Raw genomic sequence first — 20,846 nt, forward strand, 5'->3', positions numbered from 1 at the left:
CACCCCTTGGAAGCTTTTATTTTTTATTGTCTTACAGCCTTGAATCAAAGTAGGTTTAATGTGGCTTTTGGACACTGATCAATGCTGAGTCTATGTGGATATCTATCTATCAGCTTTCCTCCCGCGTTTCCTCATTCTTCTTGTCTGGCTGTTAAAGCTCTGTCAGGTTACACGGGAGTCATGAGTAAACAATCTTTTCAAGTCCATCCACAAATTCTCTGTTGGATTGTTCTGCCTGTTGTCGTGCTCTCTCCAAGATACGAAAGAACTCTGCAGCTCTCCATCTCCTCAAAGGAAAACGCTGTCGAGACGCATCGCTATCAGTCAGTGGTGAAAATTTGCAGGTCAAAGTTGAATATTGAATAGATTTGCCACAAGAATTCACAGTTTTAAATCATGTTGCGTGCAGGTCATAAAACGTCAGTGGTGACTTAGGTGTGTCCTGTTAAAGGCAGTGAATACTTAATTAATTTAGTCAGACAGCGGAGGAGGTGATAGGCACTGGATATCTCTCATATATGACAACTGCACATAACATCCATTGTTCTGCACACAAAGGAAACTCATTAATTCATAGCTATGAGATGTAAAAAAAAAAAAAAAAACAAGGGACAGTCTGGGATGTCCTAAAAATATCTCACTTCAAGTCAAACGAAAACAACAAGACCGAAATGGCAAGCAGAGACAAAACTGCTCTGGATGATAAAATGTAAAGCACGACAGAAAACAACACATTTGAAATGAACTTGGAATGAACAGTGTGCTGTGTGTGTCTGTAACACCGCAGAACAAACACATCTCCTGCTTTTATGGAAATTGCTTTTCACCAGCTGCAGCAGAGAACAAAAAAAAAAAAAACCTTTGAGGACGTTCAGTCTGCACATCAGGGTCCAGAACACTTGGGAGACTAATCTCAGTACTGATCAGTATATCCAGAAAGACACTAACAAGCCCTTGACTGAGCCGAGCAATACTGTCGATAATGGCCTAATGTGTGACTTGCAGCTGTAAATTGTACAAACAATCAAACTCTGAATCATTATCAGTCTCTTTTGATCCCTGGGTTTGACATCAGAAGCTGCATTGCAGGATAAATGAGTATTACACCCTGTAGCAAAGCAGAGCCTGTTTTTGTTGCTGAGAGGCATTTCGTAGATCTGATGCATCATCCAGCCTCCTACAGTCGCAGAGAACATGGAAGTAAATGTCAAAAGAAATAAACAGTAAGTAATGTGTTGTACCTACTGTATATCAGTAACAAACCCATCCATGGTTGGAGTTTCAGCCCAGGAATCATAACTTAACTTGATTGCTAATCTTGTTATTAGTGCCTTTGATTCTGAAACAAGCTGCTGAATGTACTGACCTACGTGTGGAAGCTGTAGAATAAAAAGCTTGTAGAATATGCTACGGCCTTAATTTGCTCAAAGGTTTATCTGGAAGTAAACAAACGTTACCTCGACATTCTCTCTGAAGCTGGACAGCAGATCTCTGTCGGCGGTGAGGAAATCAGCGTTACGGTCGTGGCAAACACGGCAAACCTTTTTGAAATGAAAGGAATTCGTTTATTTCTAAAATTTCAAACATGGACTTAAGATAAGACCTGGTGAAAAATATTCTGCCTCATCTTTATCTAACGTCAGGACACCGACAGGTTCAAACTGAACTGTTCTAAAATGCAGCAGCACAACGTGGCCGACAGTGTGGGAGCATGCCTGCGACTGGTTGTTCTCCTGGGACCAACGCAGCGTATCGTCTGTCATATTTTAGAAAATGAAATGAAATTCATTCCGCTGACTAAAAGCTTTCCTTCAAAATAACGTGTACTTCATAGAAATGTGGAGTCAAAAGTTTGACTCAAGTAATACTCAACAACTTCCAGGTCACCTGTGTTGTGGGAACATTTAGAGGCCGACTGTGGCTATGCATTAGTGTGTTCTGTCAGACGTGCATGAAATAGACGACTGGGGAACGCGGATGAAATGCTTCCTGGGTAGACGATGCTACTAATGAGTGAAAACTGTATTTGAACTTTGGCGTTTTATTTGTGCTGGAGATAAAGTATCGCTGTTCAAACCTAAACCTTCCAGCCACAGTCATTTCTCACAGTCGTCTCAAAAAAAAACAATATTGCTATATATATATATATATATATATATATATATATATATATATATGACCATTAAAGCAGCTTTTGACCTAAGTTCAGGGTTAAACACAAGAAAGAAACTCTGTTGAATGGAAAGTCTACAAAGTCTATACAATGAAAGCACTCTTGGCTTATTGTCATATCACCCTGAGTCTCCCAGCAGTGTAATGCTCTGTGCATACAGTACATACGTTCAGTTTCATCATTCATTTGCAAGGACACGTGGGGAGAGTCTTTTTCACTTGAGGCCAAGGAAACTTTTCTGTGACCTGTTGCCTCCCGTCTGTCGGTGAAATCAAACAACAGAACAAACTCGTCACACATGTCTGCACGCACATAATACATGCACGAAATGAAGCTAGAACACAGATCACATTCTTTTCTTCATTCTTTTCTGTAGTTGCCATCTCTTATTCTTTTCGACTCATCTTCTCTTTCCTCCTCCTCCTTTCGCTGTCACTCTATTTTGGTCTCCGTTTCTCACCTGTCTCTCACCTCCTTTGCGTCTGTTGACTGTGGCGTTCTCTCTTTCACATCCTCTTGCTTCACTTTCTCTGACCTAGTTTGTTCTTCATCCCTCAGTGTCTGCTTCATCCTCTCAGCCTGTCTTGGGTCCTATAAGTCTCTCCACCAACTCTTCCTGTCTTCAGTTCTTTCAGTCTGCATACGGGCACATTGATTGGAACGTAGATGGACATCACGTCCTTGGCAGGCTTCGTTACAGTATGTGGGCATGATCTCCACTTACAGAGGCTCTGCTCTACAGTAAATACATCAAGACTATCCGCTGCAACCAGGGCCGTCATCCTGCTCCTGGCTTCCTGTGATTTTCTATAAATGAAGGAAGCAGAGATCTCTATGAACCACCAGTTAAACCAATCAAATCCACGCAAACGTGTGGCGTCTTCACCCTCTGTAAATGATCGATACTATGGGAATCTGTTAAAAAAGAAAAAAGCCTTACCTTTTATAATTTGAACAGATCATTTTTCACAGTTTCCTCTTTACCATAAACACTTGTGCTTGAGTAAGTTGCCAGCCCCGGATTCCAAACTATATTTGAGCTGGAGCTGAACGTAAGCCGCTAGTTGGAACCTGCAGCTGAGATAACACTGCGCCGAACAGACGCACGCCACGTACAAACATGGATATACACACAGCGGCAAGAAAAACTAAGTGAACAAAATCAACACTCTTGTATAAACGTGTCTGAAAATATGGTCTGAACTTCATCTAAGTTTCTATAATGAACAAGAACAAACTATTTGAAGTAATAATAACACACAAATCAGTGTGTTGGTGTTGTCCATGTTGAAAACGTCACTCAAACATTCACAGTGTTTCTTAGGGCTGGAGGTGACATTAGGTGGATACTGTTGGTAGTAAGCTAGTTAGCTGAATATGCTAGCATTTGAAGCTTGTCGGGGTAGAAAACACTGTTTAGTCGAATCCTTAAACTGCTGCTCTTGTGTTTTTGGCTTCAAAAATGCTGAAACGAAGCTCCCACCTTCCAACAGGATCCTGTTACCCAACCAGTTTTCTCTCCTCTCACATTTTCAGTGTCGGTCTAAACGATTCACAGTTAATTTAAAACGTCCTCGTCAATCATCGAATCACAAATCCTCCAGGCCACTCTGTTGCAGATACAAGGTTTTGTTTCTGTCCCTTCACGAAAAGCTTCTTTCTGTTCTTCTAAATTATGACAAATAACTTCAACAAGTTTTAATTTGCTAGAGTTGGGTAATCCATCAAATGAACATGATTTTCTCTTTAGTCTTTATTTCACTGGGCATATCACCAGTTTAAATCTCTCGCATCTTGTTTTGAGTCTTTGTTAGCCTGAATGGCAGCTAATTCCCAATTAAGTAAAACGACGCTATGAAGATTAAGAACAACAAAGAGTCCACAAACTCCAGAGGCAGATCATCACTGTTATAGTGTTTGTTTCTTTCTTCTTCTTCTGCTTCTTCTACTTACCCAGTCTTTACAAAATCTTCTAGTGTGAGACAAAAAAGTCTATGACTTCTAACACATTATCTTTAGATGTGAGAGGGTGACTTAGTCTTCTAGCGTCTGGTAGGAATCATGTTAAAAATTAACTAATCTGCCCTTTAATTGATCCCTGTGGGAAATTCAAAGTCACTGCAGCAGCAGTGACAGAAAGACACTGATAAAAGAGCTGAATATTAAAAAATAGTTTGAAATATACAGCATATTGCAGAGAACGAAACAAACCAATGAATATAAAGAGAAAACTTGAAAAACCCCCTTGAGCTTGAAAATGACTCGGGTTCTTCTTCCATATTTATGAGCCAACAGATGTTTGCAGTTTACAATCTGTAAATCTGCACAGCAGTGTAAGACCATATATGCTGGATGTGCAAATGAGATATGAAAATAAGTGCGAATGATTTACAATATTTTGAAAAAGTGTATGTAAATTTAGAGCATGAGAAATGCACTACGGCCAAAGAGAAAGCATTCTGCCTCCGTAAGAAAGCACCACCATATGTTTTTGTTGATAGAAATATTTTTTTCTATTGAAATTAGATTGAATAGTTGCAGTATTTTTCCCTCTGGGGCTCAACTTAAGTACGAAAAACCAAAAACAGGTGGGCAAGTTTTGAAATTGCAGAAGTTTTTTTGTTTGTTTTTTTTTGTTTTTTTTGAAAGCACCACAATGTAAAAGTGCTGTATTACAAGCAGAAGTCAGAGTAAAGAAGAGAGAGATATATATTGGTTAATTTTACCTGTTTGGACTTAAGACTTGAATAATAGCATCAGGGGTGAAAGTGCTTCAACTAGATACGGCTCTTTGTAAAGGACAAATCTTTAAAGATAATTAACATTTTAAAAACGTATTCACTTTTTTTTTAATTAAAATTTTTTGTCTGAAGGTAACTAGTAACTATAGCTGTCAGATAAATGTAGTGGAGTAAAATGTACACATCCCTCTGAAATGTAGTGAAGTAAAGCTTTAAGTACTCGAGTATAAGTACTTAAAGCACTTAATTATGTTGCTATGTTACACCACTGTCCCATGTGAAGATTCTGTAAAAACACCAGTTTTGGGGTAAGAACAAAGTTTGTTGAGGTCTTTTACATCCAAGAGAGAAGTTGTTGGTTATGTTGCTTATCCACAGGGAAGCAGCACGTAATATAATTCAACAGCTGGGAGACCGAGGCGTCTCTCGGTGTCCGTGGTGGTGAATCTTTCTTTCATAAGTTTGAGAGTGTGTCCCGCAGCGTATGAGTTTATTTACACACTTCTGTTTAATGCAGAGGGCCCTTCACAGCTGTGCATGCTGGGCTTGTTGGGAAGGAGCCATGGACACATGGTTTCATCAAGTCTGTAGCACTGTCTCTTCACTTAGCTCTTCTTCGCATTCAGGCCTGTGATGTGTTGTTGTAGCTGACACAGTAGCAGACGTTGGGACAATCTATTCGCGCCTCCGTATTAAAGGTCCCGTTGTTGTTAAAACAATTGTAGTTTACACTCAGCTGACATGATATACTTTCATCTGAATGCTTTTCTACTTACGGACTACTGTGAGTTTAGTACAGGCCCAGTGAGAAAAGCTGAAATTGCTGGGGGAAAGATAAATGGAGCAGCAAAGGTTATAAGATAGAAGCCAACAGCCGGATTCAGTGGTTGAATTCAAGTTTGCCCCAGGTTTATTTCTCAATTCCGGATTAAAGTGATAATATCAGATGTTAGATTGGATTGGCGAGGAGCTGTGAGAGGAATTACAGGTCATATATAAGGAAAGGATTAGAAGAGGAAGGGGAGGTCAGAGGGAGGAAGGCTGGACTAGAGGTTATTAAGTCCGTCCAATGACAGAGTAGTCGCAGCTTTTATCCCCACCAGCAGCACTGTGTCCTCGGGGTCATAGATAGTTTATCCTCAGCAACAAAACTCAGAAAGAAGATTGTGGCAGAGATACAACACAGAGAGAGTGTGGCGGCGGCGGCGGCGGCACAACAGCATGAAGATTTTTTTCTTATAACACCAGCAGGTGTTGTGGAAGTTGTGACTGTTACATGATCTCCTCAGATGTAGTAGCTGTTCTAGTTCTGTCAGTGCCTCTTGCCGCCTGTGTTTTCTTGTGATGTGTTAGATTAAGGACGTCCCACCTTTCACCGTACATGAAAGCAAGATTTCAATTAAGTTGGCTTGGATTTTACACTTTTCTGAGGCTGTAATTCTCTATTTAAGGTATCCCTCTGAGCAGCGCTACTCAGATTATAGATTATTATAACTTCTCGTCTTGGAAGCACAACAATGGGCGAAGCTCCCACCTGTTCCCAGCAAGACACCCTGTTTGGCAGCAGAGAAAACAAACAGCTCCTTTAAATGAGAAAAAGAAACTGAAAGTGTAGCAAAAAAAAAGAAATTACAATAAAACAATGCTATTGAACGAATTATTATCATAATTCTATTGTCAGTCCTTTTTTTTTTTTTTTTTTTTCGTGCTTGGCTGACAAGACTGGGCATCACATTATGATTGTTCCTACATGTTTCCAGCAGCAGGGTCAATTATGCAGCTGCAGCAGCTTCTGCTGAATGAATAACATCAACAGTGGACGGAGAGATGAGGGGGAGTGCAGTCATTCTCACACATCCACATAACAACAGGAGAGGGGAGGCGAGAGGAAGGTCAACCATGGCAGACATTCTTGGCTGCCCTCACACTGGCTGATCATTAGAGAGGGAGAGAACAGGCAGGATGGAGACAGAGGAGAGGTGGAGCTCTGATTTCAGAAGGTCAGTCTTTGCATTCATGTTGCGTCAGTGTGCGTGAGCTTTTTTATACCTTTAAGTATAAGACGTTTTTAATTTTAACTGTAAAGAACATTTATCTGTTGTTTTTGTCTTTATATGACTGTTTCTTTATTGCTTGACTTTATGCAGATACGTCCGTGTTTTCCTGAACTTGCCCTGTGTCCACAGTCCTTTATGTGTTAGTTACACTCTCACTCAAACTTTGTTGGCTTTAACAGAAACATGGAGGCTTTGTTTCCAATTCCAACTTCAGTCTTACTTCTGTCCGCAGTACATTCGGATTCACTTCATCTGTCTTAGCTCTGACTCAGGCTATTATTAAATGTCCAGGAATAAATATCCACAACAGCGGGTTCAGCCCCTATAAATGCAAATGTGAGTGAGTGAGTGAGTGAGTGAGTGAGTGAGTGAGTGATCAAATTACGCCGTTGGTCGGCCGGCTGAGTTTAGGAGTTTCCCCATTGGTCGTTGCTGTTCCAATGTAAATTGCCAGTGAATGCGAATGTGAATTGGTAGTTGGTGTTGTGTTTACATTTGTTACTAAATTTAGAGACTTTAAATAAATAAATAAATAAAACCGAGCAACTTTGGACAAACCTCAGCAACTTTCCATAGAAGAGAGTTAGCTTTAATGCCCTGTCTCTGTGTCTGCTCTGTGCAGTGAGTGGAAAAGAGGCAGCGCTGCAGTTTGTTACCCAGTCGGAGGCTTTGCTCTGTGTAAAGGACAAAATAAGATAGATCGTCCGTCTCTTCTAATTTTCTCATTAGTTTGGTTTTTGATTGAATTCTTTTTTCAGTATGCGCATGACAGAGGGTTTCTGTTCCCAGCGAGCTGAAGAAAAGCAAAAGGTTGCAGGTTGGATGCAGAGAGAGAGACATGAGGGAATACAACAAACTTATTTCATCTTTAGCTGCTTCCACCCTTTGGTTTACGCAACATATCATCAGTTATGACCAACATCTGCCAAATCTCAAAAACAAAAACAACAACCCACAGACAGTCCATGATGGAGAGGTGCCCCTGTTTAAATTTTATTAAGGCTTAAATTATGCATAATTGAGGGCTTGGCTGCTTTGAGTGATTGTTAATTAATAATGAGAGAGAGTAAGGTGGAAAACTCACTCTGGGCTTTGGCTCTTCGGAGACCTATGGGTGACGTCCATCTTTATTTTACAGTGTATGGCTGTAGTCTGGACGTGCAGAAACAGCCCTTTGTAAACTATGGCGTAGACACCCACGTTAGCTCCCTGATTGGGTCTTATCATGACTCCCAGTGGTAAAAGCAACATGGCTAATGAAAGCTGTTGAGCTGCTAGCTAGTAACAAACTGCAGAGTAGACAATCTGCTTAAAAATGCTGTTTTGAAATGAAAACATACTAGTGCGGACGCAGCCTTGAACAGGGAGAGAGACAGAGGAAACACCGGAGCAACAGTATGACATGGCTGTGAGCAGTTAGGTGGGAACTAGGGGTTGTCATCGAATTTGCAAGGGGAGCGTTCAAGGTAAAACAGGCCATTAAGTTGATATGACCATTACTTAACCTGCTCACACAGACCTCACCCCCAGTTGGATAAATATTGTGCATCATCAACATTTCTAAGTAATGTTTCTGTTACTTTAAAAGAAAAGGCTGAACTATAGCCTTCGTGTGCTGAGTCGTAATCACTTCTCGTGGATTCCCATTTTATTTTTCATGTGTTATTCATGAAGCAGATTTATTCCTCCCAGCCAGTATTACAGAAATACATTTAAATCATACTTTATTGCCCACAAAGTGTCACATACCATACAGCTGCTCCTTTACTGTCCACCTGTCACCTGTCACACTCAGGTGACGGGTAAATTCGTCACAAAAACAGAGATGAGGGTGGAGAGGGGAAGAGGTGAGTTAGATGTGAATGTGTGAAGAGGAGAGATGTGTTTTTATTGTTGCAAAGAGATAAATAGGTAGAAAGTGCTCACACACACACACACACACACACGCACACACACACACACACGTGTACAGCGAGTTGCCCTCTACAGCACACACACAGATGCAAACCAGAACAGTATGTATGCGTGCTAACTCATTAGTGTATACACAGCTGTGAGCAGACACCCACAGACACATGAAGTCACAGAAATACACTCATATATGTACGCGGAGAAACGCACACATGAATGTGCACCAACACACACACACACACACACACACAAACACACACTCACACTCTCATCGGCCGGTAATTACAGTCGCTGGCAGAGAGGCAGCAGCCATACATAGTCAATGAGAGCGGGGAAAACAATGAACACACAGAGCAGATGATTGCTGTAAATAAAAGAATGAAAGTGGAGCGAGGGAGGAACGGAGGAGGACATGACGCCGCTGGCACAGAGTGAAACGGGGATTGGAAAAGAACGAGGGCAAAAATAAAGAGAAGAGAGATCAAGGAAGGGGAGAAATGAGCTGGGAGGACGTGGATTTGGAATTAACTTCCCTCACTTTTTTTCCCATTTCTGTGTGAGTTTGAAATGTTAGTAAGTACATTTAGACTAACTGTTTCACCACCATGTATAGAGCAGTTTGGCAGAAGAAGGAACTTTTTTATTTAAACAGTGTCAGAGGGACCGTGCTAATTCCATCAGGAGAAGAGAGAGCAGGAGGAGATGACGGGACGGATAAATAGGTTGACGGCTGCAATAATTCCAAAATGACCTTTAAACACCTTAGTGTGATCTCTCCTGCCGGACCGTCTGGGTTTTCAGCACAATGTTCCACTCTGTTGTTTTTTAATGCCTAGAAATTGCACAGACGTCATACTCATACCTCTGGAATCCACTCACTCTGTGCAAGTGATAACTTTAACTCTGACGTCCGGTGAGAATAAACAACAACAAATCATCGGTCATCAGATTTCATCAGATTCACCGAAAGGTAAATTAATATAGGGTAAAGAAAATAGGGCTCAGATATGGCTCACAGCTAACTCATTATCTCCATGGCAACAGTCCACTTCGATGCCCGCTGAGCTGAACTGTCAGTCCAGACCACTTCATAGCTCAGGCAAATCCTGTGACGTGCCTGACAAGCTCCTGAGAGAGACGCTAAGTTGACCTTGTTGTTGTTTGTCAAACAACTTTTTCCAAGGTCAAGAATGAGCTTTAATGTAGAAGCTTTAAACACAACATGGACTGATATCACTTTGTAAAGTTGGTGTGATGAACTTGTTAGCAGACACGCATATATGTCGCCTGTTCATGCATTCAGAAAAAGCAAGAGCAACATTAGTGTTCTGTTGCACTTGTGTATTTGTAATTGTAAACTCAGTCTTCTTCTAGCTCTGTGGTGGTATCTGTCTCTTTAGCTGCTCAGTGCTGGACAGTCTTAGAGAACATAAACCCTGGGATAAGCATAAGGTCTAGCTACCACAGTGATAGTTGCTATGATTAATGTTATAGTAACACCATGTTATTAAAGTAGTAATATGTTTTGCTGATACACAAGAGCTGTATGGCTTAAGTAGATTTGGCAAAGCTTTTCCAAAGACTAAGAGTTTCTTCCCCAGTGCCCCTTATTTACCCAAACATGCAGCAACATTAGCATTAAAGTGAAATCACTGGGCAAATGTAAGTCTAACATTCAATACTTAAAATACGTTTAAAAAAAATATTTAGCTAAATCTTCCGCTACGTTCACCAGCTAGTCGCTAAATTTGTTTTGTTTTTGCTTTACGCTAAAAACAGCCCCTGCAGCTGCTAAACAGAAGTCTGATGAGAGTGACCCAATCATTAAAATTTGGGGCCGTGAAGCCAAAACAAAAGGCAAACAAAAAGATCCCAAAACATTCACAGAGCTAAGGAGAATCACAGAGTCGTATAATAATTAGGGTTTGTCACTACAAGTGACTCCTTTCATATTATTCATGGTCATGTGATCTATTAATAACAGTGATAAGTGCAGCTTTAACTTTTAAATAAACATAGATGTGAATTCCTAACAGTGCACCAGCTGAAATTGTAACAGCTGCCAAGTTCACGTCAATGGGACATCGCCATCTGCTGACTTTGTGATACTGTTGAAAGCTCTTTAAAAGGGCAAGTAAGTGGACCTTGAGTTGAGATCATCTTTTCAAACAACAACTAGTCCTTAATTGCACTCAGTGTTTGCATCACCTACACGGAATGATGAAGCAAGACAAACACCAAAGGGGTGATTTAACATAGATGTTGCATGACATCACACTGACATTGAACAGAAACTGGGGCATAAGTGTAAAGGAGTAATATCTCACCTGCTACTTAATGTATTGGCACAACATGTTGGACAGACATTCATGTTTCTCAGATATTGCTTCTTAAAGGTCCATATTTACACTTGTTGTGTTTTATTTGAAATGTCGATCCATAAGAAGATATATTTGCAGTTTTAAGAACCAAAAACCATTTGAAGGTAGTTTTACATCTCCTCTCTCAGGCTTCTCTCTGGAGCTCTAGTAACAACAGGTCGCTGAGCCAATCAGAAGAGAGGAGGCTCTGAGCTTATCTTCTGATTGGCTTACTGCTTTCTGAGTGATCTAATAAAAAATATAACAGATTTCAGTTAAACACTCAGACCAAATGTTGCTCCGTTTCTGAATACAGGCTGTGTGCATTGCTCTGTGGACTGAGCACTTTGATACTTTCACAGTATTAATATAAAACCTAGACCTGCTTTATAATCAAAAAAGACATGATAATCTACCTTTATACAATATGGGACCTTTAAGTGACTGTTAAGCTCGAGTTAAATGCTTTAAAAAAGAGCTGAAAAGAATTATGCCATGTTAACATAGCTATAAGAGCCTCATGTAGAAGCAGCAAGGCAATTTATACAATATGGGACCTTTAATAACTTTGGTAATCCTAATTTTTTTTCCTCCACAGTCTCAACAACTATGGGATTCATGGCCATAAAATTTTATTAATAAATTCATGTTCCTCTCAGGAGGAACTGTAATAACCTCACTTTTACTTTTTGTAGCATCACCATCAACTTAAACTTTGATTTGCTCACTGCTTTGTTTTCAGTGCTTAGCAAATTTAGCATCTAAGATTGTAATCATGGTCTGGATGAAGTCCTACTTCGCATCCGCTTGTTAGCATTGCCATTCTGAGCATGTTAGCATCATGGATGTTGCCTCACAGAGGCACTAGCATGGCTTAGAACTTCACACCCAAGCAGGCTTAAACAAATCATACCAGGTACTTCCACGTACTGTGTGATCCAGGTGTGGTTAAAGAAACAGACTGAGACTTTACAACAGTCAGTTTTTTCACTGATATAATCACCTTAGCCCAGAATATCCTAATCGTTTTAACCTGGCTTGGCTTACTAAGTCCTGTTTCCAGCCCCACGCAGCCCGCTGATCTGTCCGCTCTCTAGGTATCACTCGGCAGCTGATCTGGTTCTACGAAGCGTGCTCAGCCAGGAGACACAGCAGCGGATGTGGAGTGTGTACAGTACTAACTCCAGTGGCATCGCGGATCCTTCCGAGGTCACCCATATGTACCACGTACCCAGTGAACTGCAAGGTGTCCAGATATCAGCTATTACAATATGCTGGGTTAGTGTTTTCCTTCAGGAGAGGCCGCTGCAAGAGCAAACTTCACTTCACTTGTTTCAGTCCGTTGTTATTTGAACAGCGGAGGCGTCTCCAGTTTCATGTTAAATTTTGCAAATATTGTACTTTTTAAAACAAAAACCGTTTATTGTGTTTTTATAAAATCCAACATTTAACTGTAAGTGTTTAGCACCTTAAAAATGATGTGATACATTAGAAGCCAAGTTCATTCTTGACACAGCAAACAACAGTTGACGAAACAGTTTCACACCAAAGGCCATTTAGTAGCTTTTCTGGAGCTTTCGACCATGTTGCACAAATCAAACATGAGAACATCAACTTCAGTGCTAATGTGTACGAGAAGTCTCATCTTCTGCATCTGAATCCACTGTAACGTCCTGACAACTCAGGAAACTGTGTCTGCTGAGTGGAGCTAGTAAATGGACCTTGACCATGGTATCTTTAATGGTCACGTGTGCAGAGGGAGTTTTTTTGCCTTTTAACTTGGCATAGTGTGCGATAACACTGGAAATGAATATTGTTGGGGTATGAGTTTTATTATGGACTCAGAACATGCACATATTTATAGATGCACTGAGATCGTGTGGAGTGAGACACAGTCGGTGTTTGTCAGCTTCTTTTTCGAGCGGCTACACCTCTTCTTATTCTGCCGGTTTCGCCCTGCCCTAACAGTGATTATAGAGAGAGTGTGAGTGATGGGGGTGGGAGAAAGTAGAGAGAGGGGTGATTTGGAGGAAACGGTGAAAGAGCTGGAGGGAGAAGGGGGGCACAGTCATCTTTGATCATGCTGTGCTGCTTCTTCTCTTCATCTAATCAGCTCGGACACCATCCAGAAGGTCCGTACTCTGACACTTTGTGTGTCTGTTCATACAAGGATGCGTTTGTGCTTCTTCTGCATGTGATATGTGGAGAGAATGTGTTTCACAGACTGTGTCGGTTCGTGTGTGTGTGTGTGTGTTTGCCGAGCTTCCAGACGGACTGGTACAGTATGTACACAGCTGAGTGTATGTACTGATCTGTCTGTAGATAATGCACAGTGCATTGATCTGTATGTTGTCACTGACCCATTTGCCCATATGATATTTACACCAACTCTGAGTGTGTGTGTGTGTGTGTGTGTGTTTCTCAGCACCTGCTACCTGCTTAAAGTAATTTTATTTTCCTCTTTTCAACACATTCAAGTTACAGATATTGTAGCACAAATACAACAAAATGGAAACATTTAGAAAAAACAAAATAAACATTAAGAGTGTTTATGTTTTCACAGCACAGTGTTCATGTTGCTCTTTATGAAGGGTTGGTATCGTAAAACTATAAATCTGACTAATTACCGACTTTTAGTGTAGTGGAGTTTATCACAGTGACGTTAACTATATCACATTAACACTAAATCGTAAAAGTGTTTATATAATATAAAGATCTCAGAAAATTCAATAAACAGTGACCATACAGTAAACTATACTGAATGAATTTGCTTTTCTTTGCTTCACAATAGATTTTTATTGAAATATGAAACACCTTCATATTTTCAAAACACACGTTTGTCATGTATCTACACGTTCTAATTCTGTTAGATGATAATAATATAGTGGCTTCATAAAGTATTCAGACCCCTTCATTTTTGCACACTTAATGTTTTAGAATTCATTTCTAGATTTAATTTTTTTAAATACATAAATCGACTCTCAATTTCATAAAATTTGTGCAAATTACATCACACATGTCCAACCTTTAGTTGTTGGTGTTGGGTGTGTGTTTACATTGCAAATGCAATGTGCTGTAAGTGGACTGTTGGTGTATCGTAAAGGTGTGAGGTCAATCTGATCTCTCACACTCTGATGCCATCTACTGTCACATGCGGAGATGTGGAGCTCAGCTGCTTTTTCATGGGTTCAAATTGAGTATCTTGCATTATTTATTTAGTATTATTATTACTAGGTCGCATGAGATTCTCCACAATTTTCATGATCAGTTTAATAATAAATCACTAAGTGATTTATTGATTGAAGTGATTTATTAAGCAATAACACCACAGGTTGTCTGTTTCCAGCTTCCTACATGTGGACACTTCACTTGGTTTTCTCTATTTTATATTTTACTTAAGCATCACTTTAATTAATTTTCTTTAGCTTGGTCTGTTAGTAGGATTATTTTCACTATTGATTAACCTGCCAATTACTTGTCCGATTATTTTACCCATAAATCCATTAATGGTAGAGTCTATTAGGTGTCAGAAAATAATATAATAATGAAATACCACACCACGACATCCAAGAACTTTAGGTGACGTCTTCAAATACCTTAATTTGTTCAAACAAGCTTTGTGTTACATTGTTTGTATGAAAAGTGCCGTACAAATAAAGTCTGAGTGATTGAAACAAAAGTCAAAGATATTCAGCAAATGATGATGATGAAAGGCAGCAAATTCTCTCATTTCAGAAACTGGAAACAGAGAGTTTTGTCTTTGGTCTTTTTTGCACAATTTTGCTTGAAATATTATTGAAATTATTAATATTGTTTATTTTTCCCATTATTTTTCGCTAGACATTTTTCTGTGTTTTATTTAACTAGATTGAATCTCTTTGACATTTGTGGAAATCAACTTGGACAAAACTGTGATGAACATTTTTCACAATTTTCTGACATTTTCTAGACTAAACGATTAAATATTGATAGAGAAAATAACCTGCAGATTCAGCGTTAATGCAAATAATTGTTGTAACAGCCTTAAAAAGCACAACTTAAGGTGTTTCAAAGAGATAATTATTCTGTATTTCAGAGTTGTATTTAATCCAAAATGCAAGAAACATTAGTAGCTAACAATTTGCAAAAATTAGAAAAAATATCTTTAAACTATTGATTTTTATTGAAAATAAATGTTTATGTCAAGAAGTGAAATATTGCATGATTACAGTCAGACATTATGACCTTAACGACCTGAACTCTGAGTCTGAACCATGGCAGTGTAACTCATGCACATACAGTACATAGTTGTATAAAAACAAATATACACATCAAATCTTGTGTATATATTTAGATTGATGTGAAATGATGTGATATATGTGGACAGCGTGTAACAGCCAGGCCCTGTGCAGGAACCAGGTCAGCTCAGGTCACATTTATATCCACACCACCAGTGTTGTGGTGACTCTGGTGCCCTCATCTGGTAGCGTCCGGTAACATGCACACAGCAGAGGTGTGATGGGTTCGTGGTTTTATTCACACATGTAGAGTGAAAAGCGTCTTTATCATTACTTATATTACCATAAAGTTTCATCATAGTATTATAGTCTAAAGTAACAGAGGTAGTTAATTGATAAATTTAACTGTTTCTTTTTTTGTCACGCGTGCAGTAGCTCTCCAAAAGGATCGTCAGCGTTGCCACAAACTATGAATAGACAGTAATATTTTAATCTTTGGCAAGTGTCCACGCTGTTAGCAGGATTATCCACTGTGAACCCTGCAGTCACTGAAACATGACACAGTTAATAATGATTAATAACCAGGAGGGCATTATTTCTGTCAAACTTTGGGAAAACATCACTGGTGTAACAAGTGTTAACAGCCTGTCCGATGAGCACCAACATGTTCAGCCTGCCAGGAGAAGCTTTCATTTGATTTGATTTCATTAATGAGGATGTCAGGAAGTCACTCACACCCTCCAGCCTTCACTGTGGTCATGGTGTAAAGACAAATATTGATTGTTGAGTCACTGCCAGTCTTTGACGAGCCTTCACAGATGGGCTGGTCAGGTGTGCTCTGCTGGACTTTGATAAAGTATCGCGTTACATTGTAATGCAACGTTAAGCGCTGCACGCGGCGCGGCGTGGACAGAGCATGCAGCACATGTGGGATATTTAGGAGGTGTGTAGTTATTCTTATATCCTTAAATATAAATTGGCATCAGCTCCAAAAACAAGTGTAGCTGTACTGTAGTCACTTCAACAGTGTTAGTAGAAGTAGCGGCAGGATTATAGTAGGTGTAAACCAATCGTCAACAATACTGGACTCACATTACATCATTTATTTATTGTTTGTGTCTTTGTGGGTCAACAACTTGAATCCAAGACTGACTTCACCAGTAGCACTAAAGATTACTCTATAAAGAGTAAGGGTGAGTGATGGTTTTATAGCATGGTATTGCAAAATTTAAAGGGATATTCCACCTCGTTTCACTCTGTCGACAGTGTAAGAGAACGTAAGAAAATAGATACACGTGTTTATTGGCTCAAAATAGAAATGAAAATGAAAATGTTTTGGCAGTAGTAGTAGTCTTCCCCAATGATGTAGGTTAATTAGTAAATGTGATGTGATTCATGCTCAGTTAGCACTAACAACCACGCTGCTGTTCTGAGCTGTGAACTGTTTTTCTCATTCAACTCATTCAACCTGAATCTGAGCAATAAAAAATATCTGGGGGAAAAAAAGATTTTTTAACCTCTGAAATAAAGGTGCCACATTATTTGTGATCTGACATACCACATATATAGCAGCCTAACAATAAAGATTCAATTAAAAAATGGAAATAAATTGAATTGCTGAAAAAAAATAATACCAACCAATAAATAGTATCAACTAAGAGCTCACAAAGCTGTTATTGTTTGCTTCCACTTTTACACGTATATTCCTGCTGCACCTTATTAATAAAGATGCTTTTCTGTTAAAGGTGGCCACAGGAAGTTTTCTTGTAGGCTTAACAAAAAACAAACAAACACGTGTTCAGTGTTTCTTTCCAGAACATGTGTGTATCCGTGAAGTTTAACACACGTGCTCAAAATATTTTCTTGCTCAACATTTATGTGCAGTTTTTGAACTTTTGAAAACCTGTGTGAGGCTGCTAACATGCTCACAATGGCAATGCTAACACTCTGATATTTCCCAGGTGTAATGTTTACATATTGTTTAGCGTGTTTGCATGATATGAATTGTGAATTAGCACTAAACACAAAGTACATCTGAGGCTGATGGAAATAGCTGCAGTATTTGGTCATAAACCAAAGTGTTGGACAAATGAAAATATTGACCTGATGGTGCAGGAGACGAGCAAAAGTTGTTATAATTTATCTTGAGGGAGACATAGATGTCTGCAATGAATTCTATAAGCGATATATCTGACGGTTGTCAAGACATTTTACTTCACATTATGGCCGTGCTATAGGAAAGTCTGGCGATCACCAAAGTCAGTATCCTCTGGGGACCATGAAAAAATGGATGTGCAGTCCAAATCAAATTGATGGTTTGCATGTGTTAAGAGTGAGTTCCTGACAAGACAGAGAATTATTTTTTATCTTTGTTGCCTTTTTATGAAGTCCCCTAATATGTTTAGAATTTATTGTTATATCTGGCCTTTTTTTTATTTATCCTATTTCCCCACCCCCACCCAACCTTCTGTCTTTTATTTATTCAGTCATTCATGAATAGGCTATTTATTCATCTTTCTTGGCGAGGCTGCAAAATCAGAGCATAAATGTTTTTTTATTTCACAGTTAAAATTGACCGTGTGTTGAAACCGCGACAACTTGGCAGACAAGCCTACGTCTGCCTTTACTGTGTGTCTGCGAGGTCTTCTTGCTGTGACTATGAACTTTAGCCATAAAGAGGGAATAACAAGCTGACAAAACAACATGAAAATTGTTGAGTACAATTTATCCTAAATTCCTTTCAGAGGACTTGTAAGTAGCTTATTGTAAATTAGATTTGGCTGGAGTCAATAGATCCAGGATTGTAGCGGTGACCAGAGCGCAGTGAACATAGAGGCTGCATTGTGAAAGAGGGGGAGCCGCTATGAAGTCTTTTAAAGGATGAATCTGTGTAAAGGGTCTGACCTCTGGAGTGTTGTGCCTTTCAGTTTGGTTTCAGTCTCTTTCAGAGCAGGTTTTCACATGTGAAAAAGATTTCTCAGTCTAAACTGAAGAAATCCCTTCACAGATGATCAAAGGTAAACAACATCTATAAAAACAGTCGAGACATTTGTGTCTAACAAACAAAAGCCCATCCATTAACTATACCACTTATCCTTTGGGGGTCACGGGGGGCTGGAGCCGGTCTCGGCTGACACCGGGCGAGAGGCGTGGTGCGCCCTGGACAGGTGGCCAGTGTATCACAGCGCCACTCGTAATGTCTTGTCTATTGAATTTCGAACAAACAAACTTGGCAAAAGCATCAAACATACTGAGCTTCTTTATCTTCTACAAATACTGAGCTAAGCCTGTCGAGTGTTTGTGTTCCAGGGCAGTTCTGTGTAACTCAGCCTCTAGGTCAGAGGTATGGAGGGTGAAAAGGGATTTAAACATCAATTTAAAAAAAATGCAAAATTGAGGAAAAATATATAAATAATTGAATAGGCATGGTATGACTAAAATGCATCAATAAATAAATAAACATTGGTTTATTGGAACACAAATACTAAAGATATTCCCCAAAGTCTCAGCTGTACTTTGTATTTAATGCTAATTGGCAAATGTTAGCATGCTAACATGCTAAGCTGAGATGGTGAATATGGTAAAAATCATACCAAAATATATCAACAAAACATATATATCAACATGTTAGCATTGCTACTGCAAACTGTTAGCAGCCTCACAGACCGACTAGCGTTGCTGGAGACTCTCTTTCTTATAGTCAGGCATTATAAGCAGGAGCGCTGGACAATCTGAAAAACACATGTAATGTTTTTTTTCCAGGTCTTTAAAAGGTTGCACACAAATTTCTGGGAAAACAGGGAAAAATGTAGTTCATTTGCGATTTATGAACATATACAGTCCGTCAGAACATTTCATGTTATTCTAGACCCACTGTGACAGTCAGTGACAGTCAGAGCAGTTAAAAGTCTCTGGCTAGATGAGAAACTTAATCAGAAATATTGCCCAGTGATAGAGGTAATAGAAAAAGGTTCTATCAAAACAAAATAAATTAAATATAAAATGATAAAGAAATTATGGAAAACATTGAATAATATAATGAGTAAAGTAATAAAATGTTATGTTCCAAAGAAAACTGGCTAATATTTCAATAATTTGTTAAAAATATTAAGAAAATTAAGACACCTTGTGAGTGTGTCCAACTTTTGACTGGTACAGTAAATGCATAAGTATATGCACATGTATATAATACTACCTTCACTTACATTTTTACATGATTTACACACATAATATCCACATGAAATTGCTGTAGTAATTCATTTCTTGTGGACCCAGGAAGGAACAATAACAGTAACAATCATACTATGAAAAGTTTTCCTGTGATGTCATCTCCACCCAATGGCACCTTCTCAGGAGAGCACAGAAAGGTTTACTTAGCTGAAAGCTAATGAAAGTCCTCCCTTTACCATTAAATCCAACCTTGTGACGACATGATGAGACGAACACAAACAAATGTCCTAGAATAAAATCTGTAGAAAAAACAATTGTTATTTAGATAATGTGTATAAACTTTGAGTACTGACACAGTTGCATGTAAATATACAGGACTGACTTGGTGTATATTTATGATAAGCATAGAAACTACGTTTGAAATGTTACATAATGATGTTTGAAATGTAATGTTAATGTCACCATGTTTCTGTGTCTTCTCTTTCTGCCCCTACAGCTTTCTATTGCTTCAGCTGACACCTCGCCCACCCTGCTCCTCCCAGCCAATCACTGCCCAGATTCTCAGATGGCTGTCTACTGAAGGGGCCGCCGGCGAATGCTAAGCAGGCTGGCGAGGTCGGGGTCCGCCTCGTTGTCCTGTGATTGGCCGCTGGACGGTACCGAGGTTGAATGGAGCCAATGTCCAACAAGCAGGATAGCAACTCCTCGGAGGGGGAGGAGAAAGGGTGAGAGGGTTTGTGTGTGTGTTGAATGGAATGTGATGGATTGTACTGCCTGTGTGTGTGTGTGTGTGTGTGTGTGTGTGTGTGTGTGTGTGTGTGTGTGTGTGTGTGTGTGTGTGCGTGTGTGTGTGTGTGTGTACACGTGTGTGTGTGTGTATACACGTGTGTGTGTGTGTGTGCATGTATTCATCTTTGATGTAAACATGAAAGGAAAGCGCAGATTAACAGTGATTTGACAGAAGTGACAGATGAAAGAATAGCTGCAGGCGTAGATGGATGGATGGATTGATGGATGGATGAAGGATAGAGAGGTACATCAACAACTTTTTTTTCATTTTTTTTTTCAAAGTACATATTCAAATGATTTGTTCTCACATTCCTGACACGACCGTGTTTTTAGGATAAATTTGGCATGATGATTTAATGAAAGTAAAAAGAGAATATGACTAATAATAATAATACTTAATAAGTGCAGTTTGGGGGGGGGGGGGGAAA

The 20,846-nt window shown here is 39.4% G+C and overlaps 1 protein-coding gene across 1 annotated transcript in view; it reads left to right on the forward strand.

Annotated features, from left to right (window-relative positions):
* The window catches only part of LOC111662483 (thyroid hormone receptor alpha), a 105,932-nt gene that overhangs the window by 46,214 nt on the left and 38,872 nt on the right, over positions 1 to 20,846 (forward strand). The window contains exon 4 of the mRNA XM_023416360.2: positions 20,126 to 20,354. Within this exon, the coding sequence (XP_023272128.1) occupies positions 20,299 to 20,354 (56 nt within the window). The 5' untranslated portion in view covers positions 20,126 to 20,298. The remainder of the gene's footprint in view (positions 1 to 20,125; positions 20,355 to 20,846) is intronic.

Source organism: Seriola lalandi, unplaced genomic scaffold, assembly GCF_002814215.2.
Source record: "Seriola lalandi dorsalis isolate HSWRI2012SDOR001 ecotype SW California unplaced genomic scaffold, Sedor1 jcf7180002054563, whole genome shotgun sequence".
Lineage (NCBI taxonomy): Eukaryota > Metazoa > Chordata > Actinopteri > Carangiformes > Carangidae > Seriola > Seriola lalandi.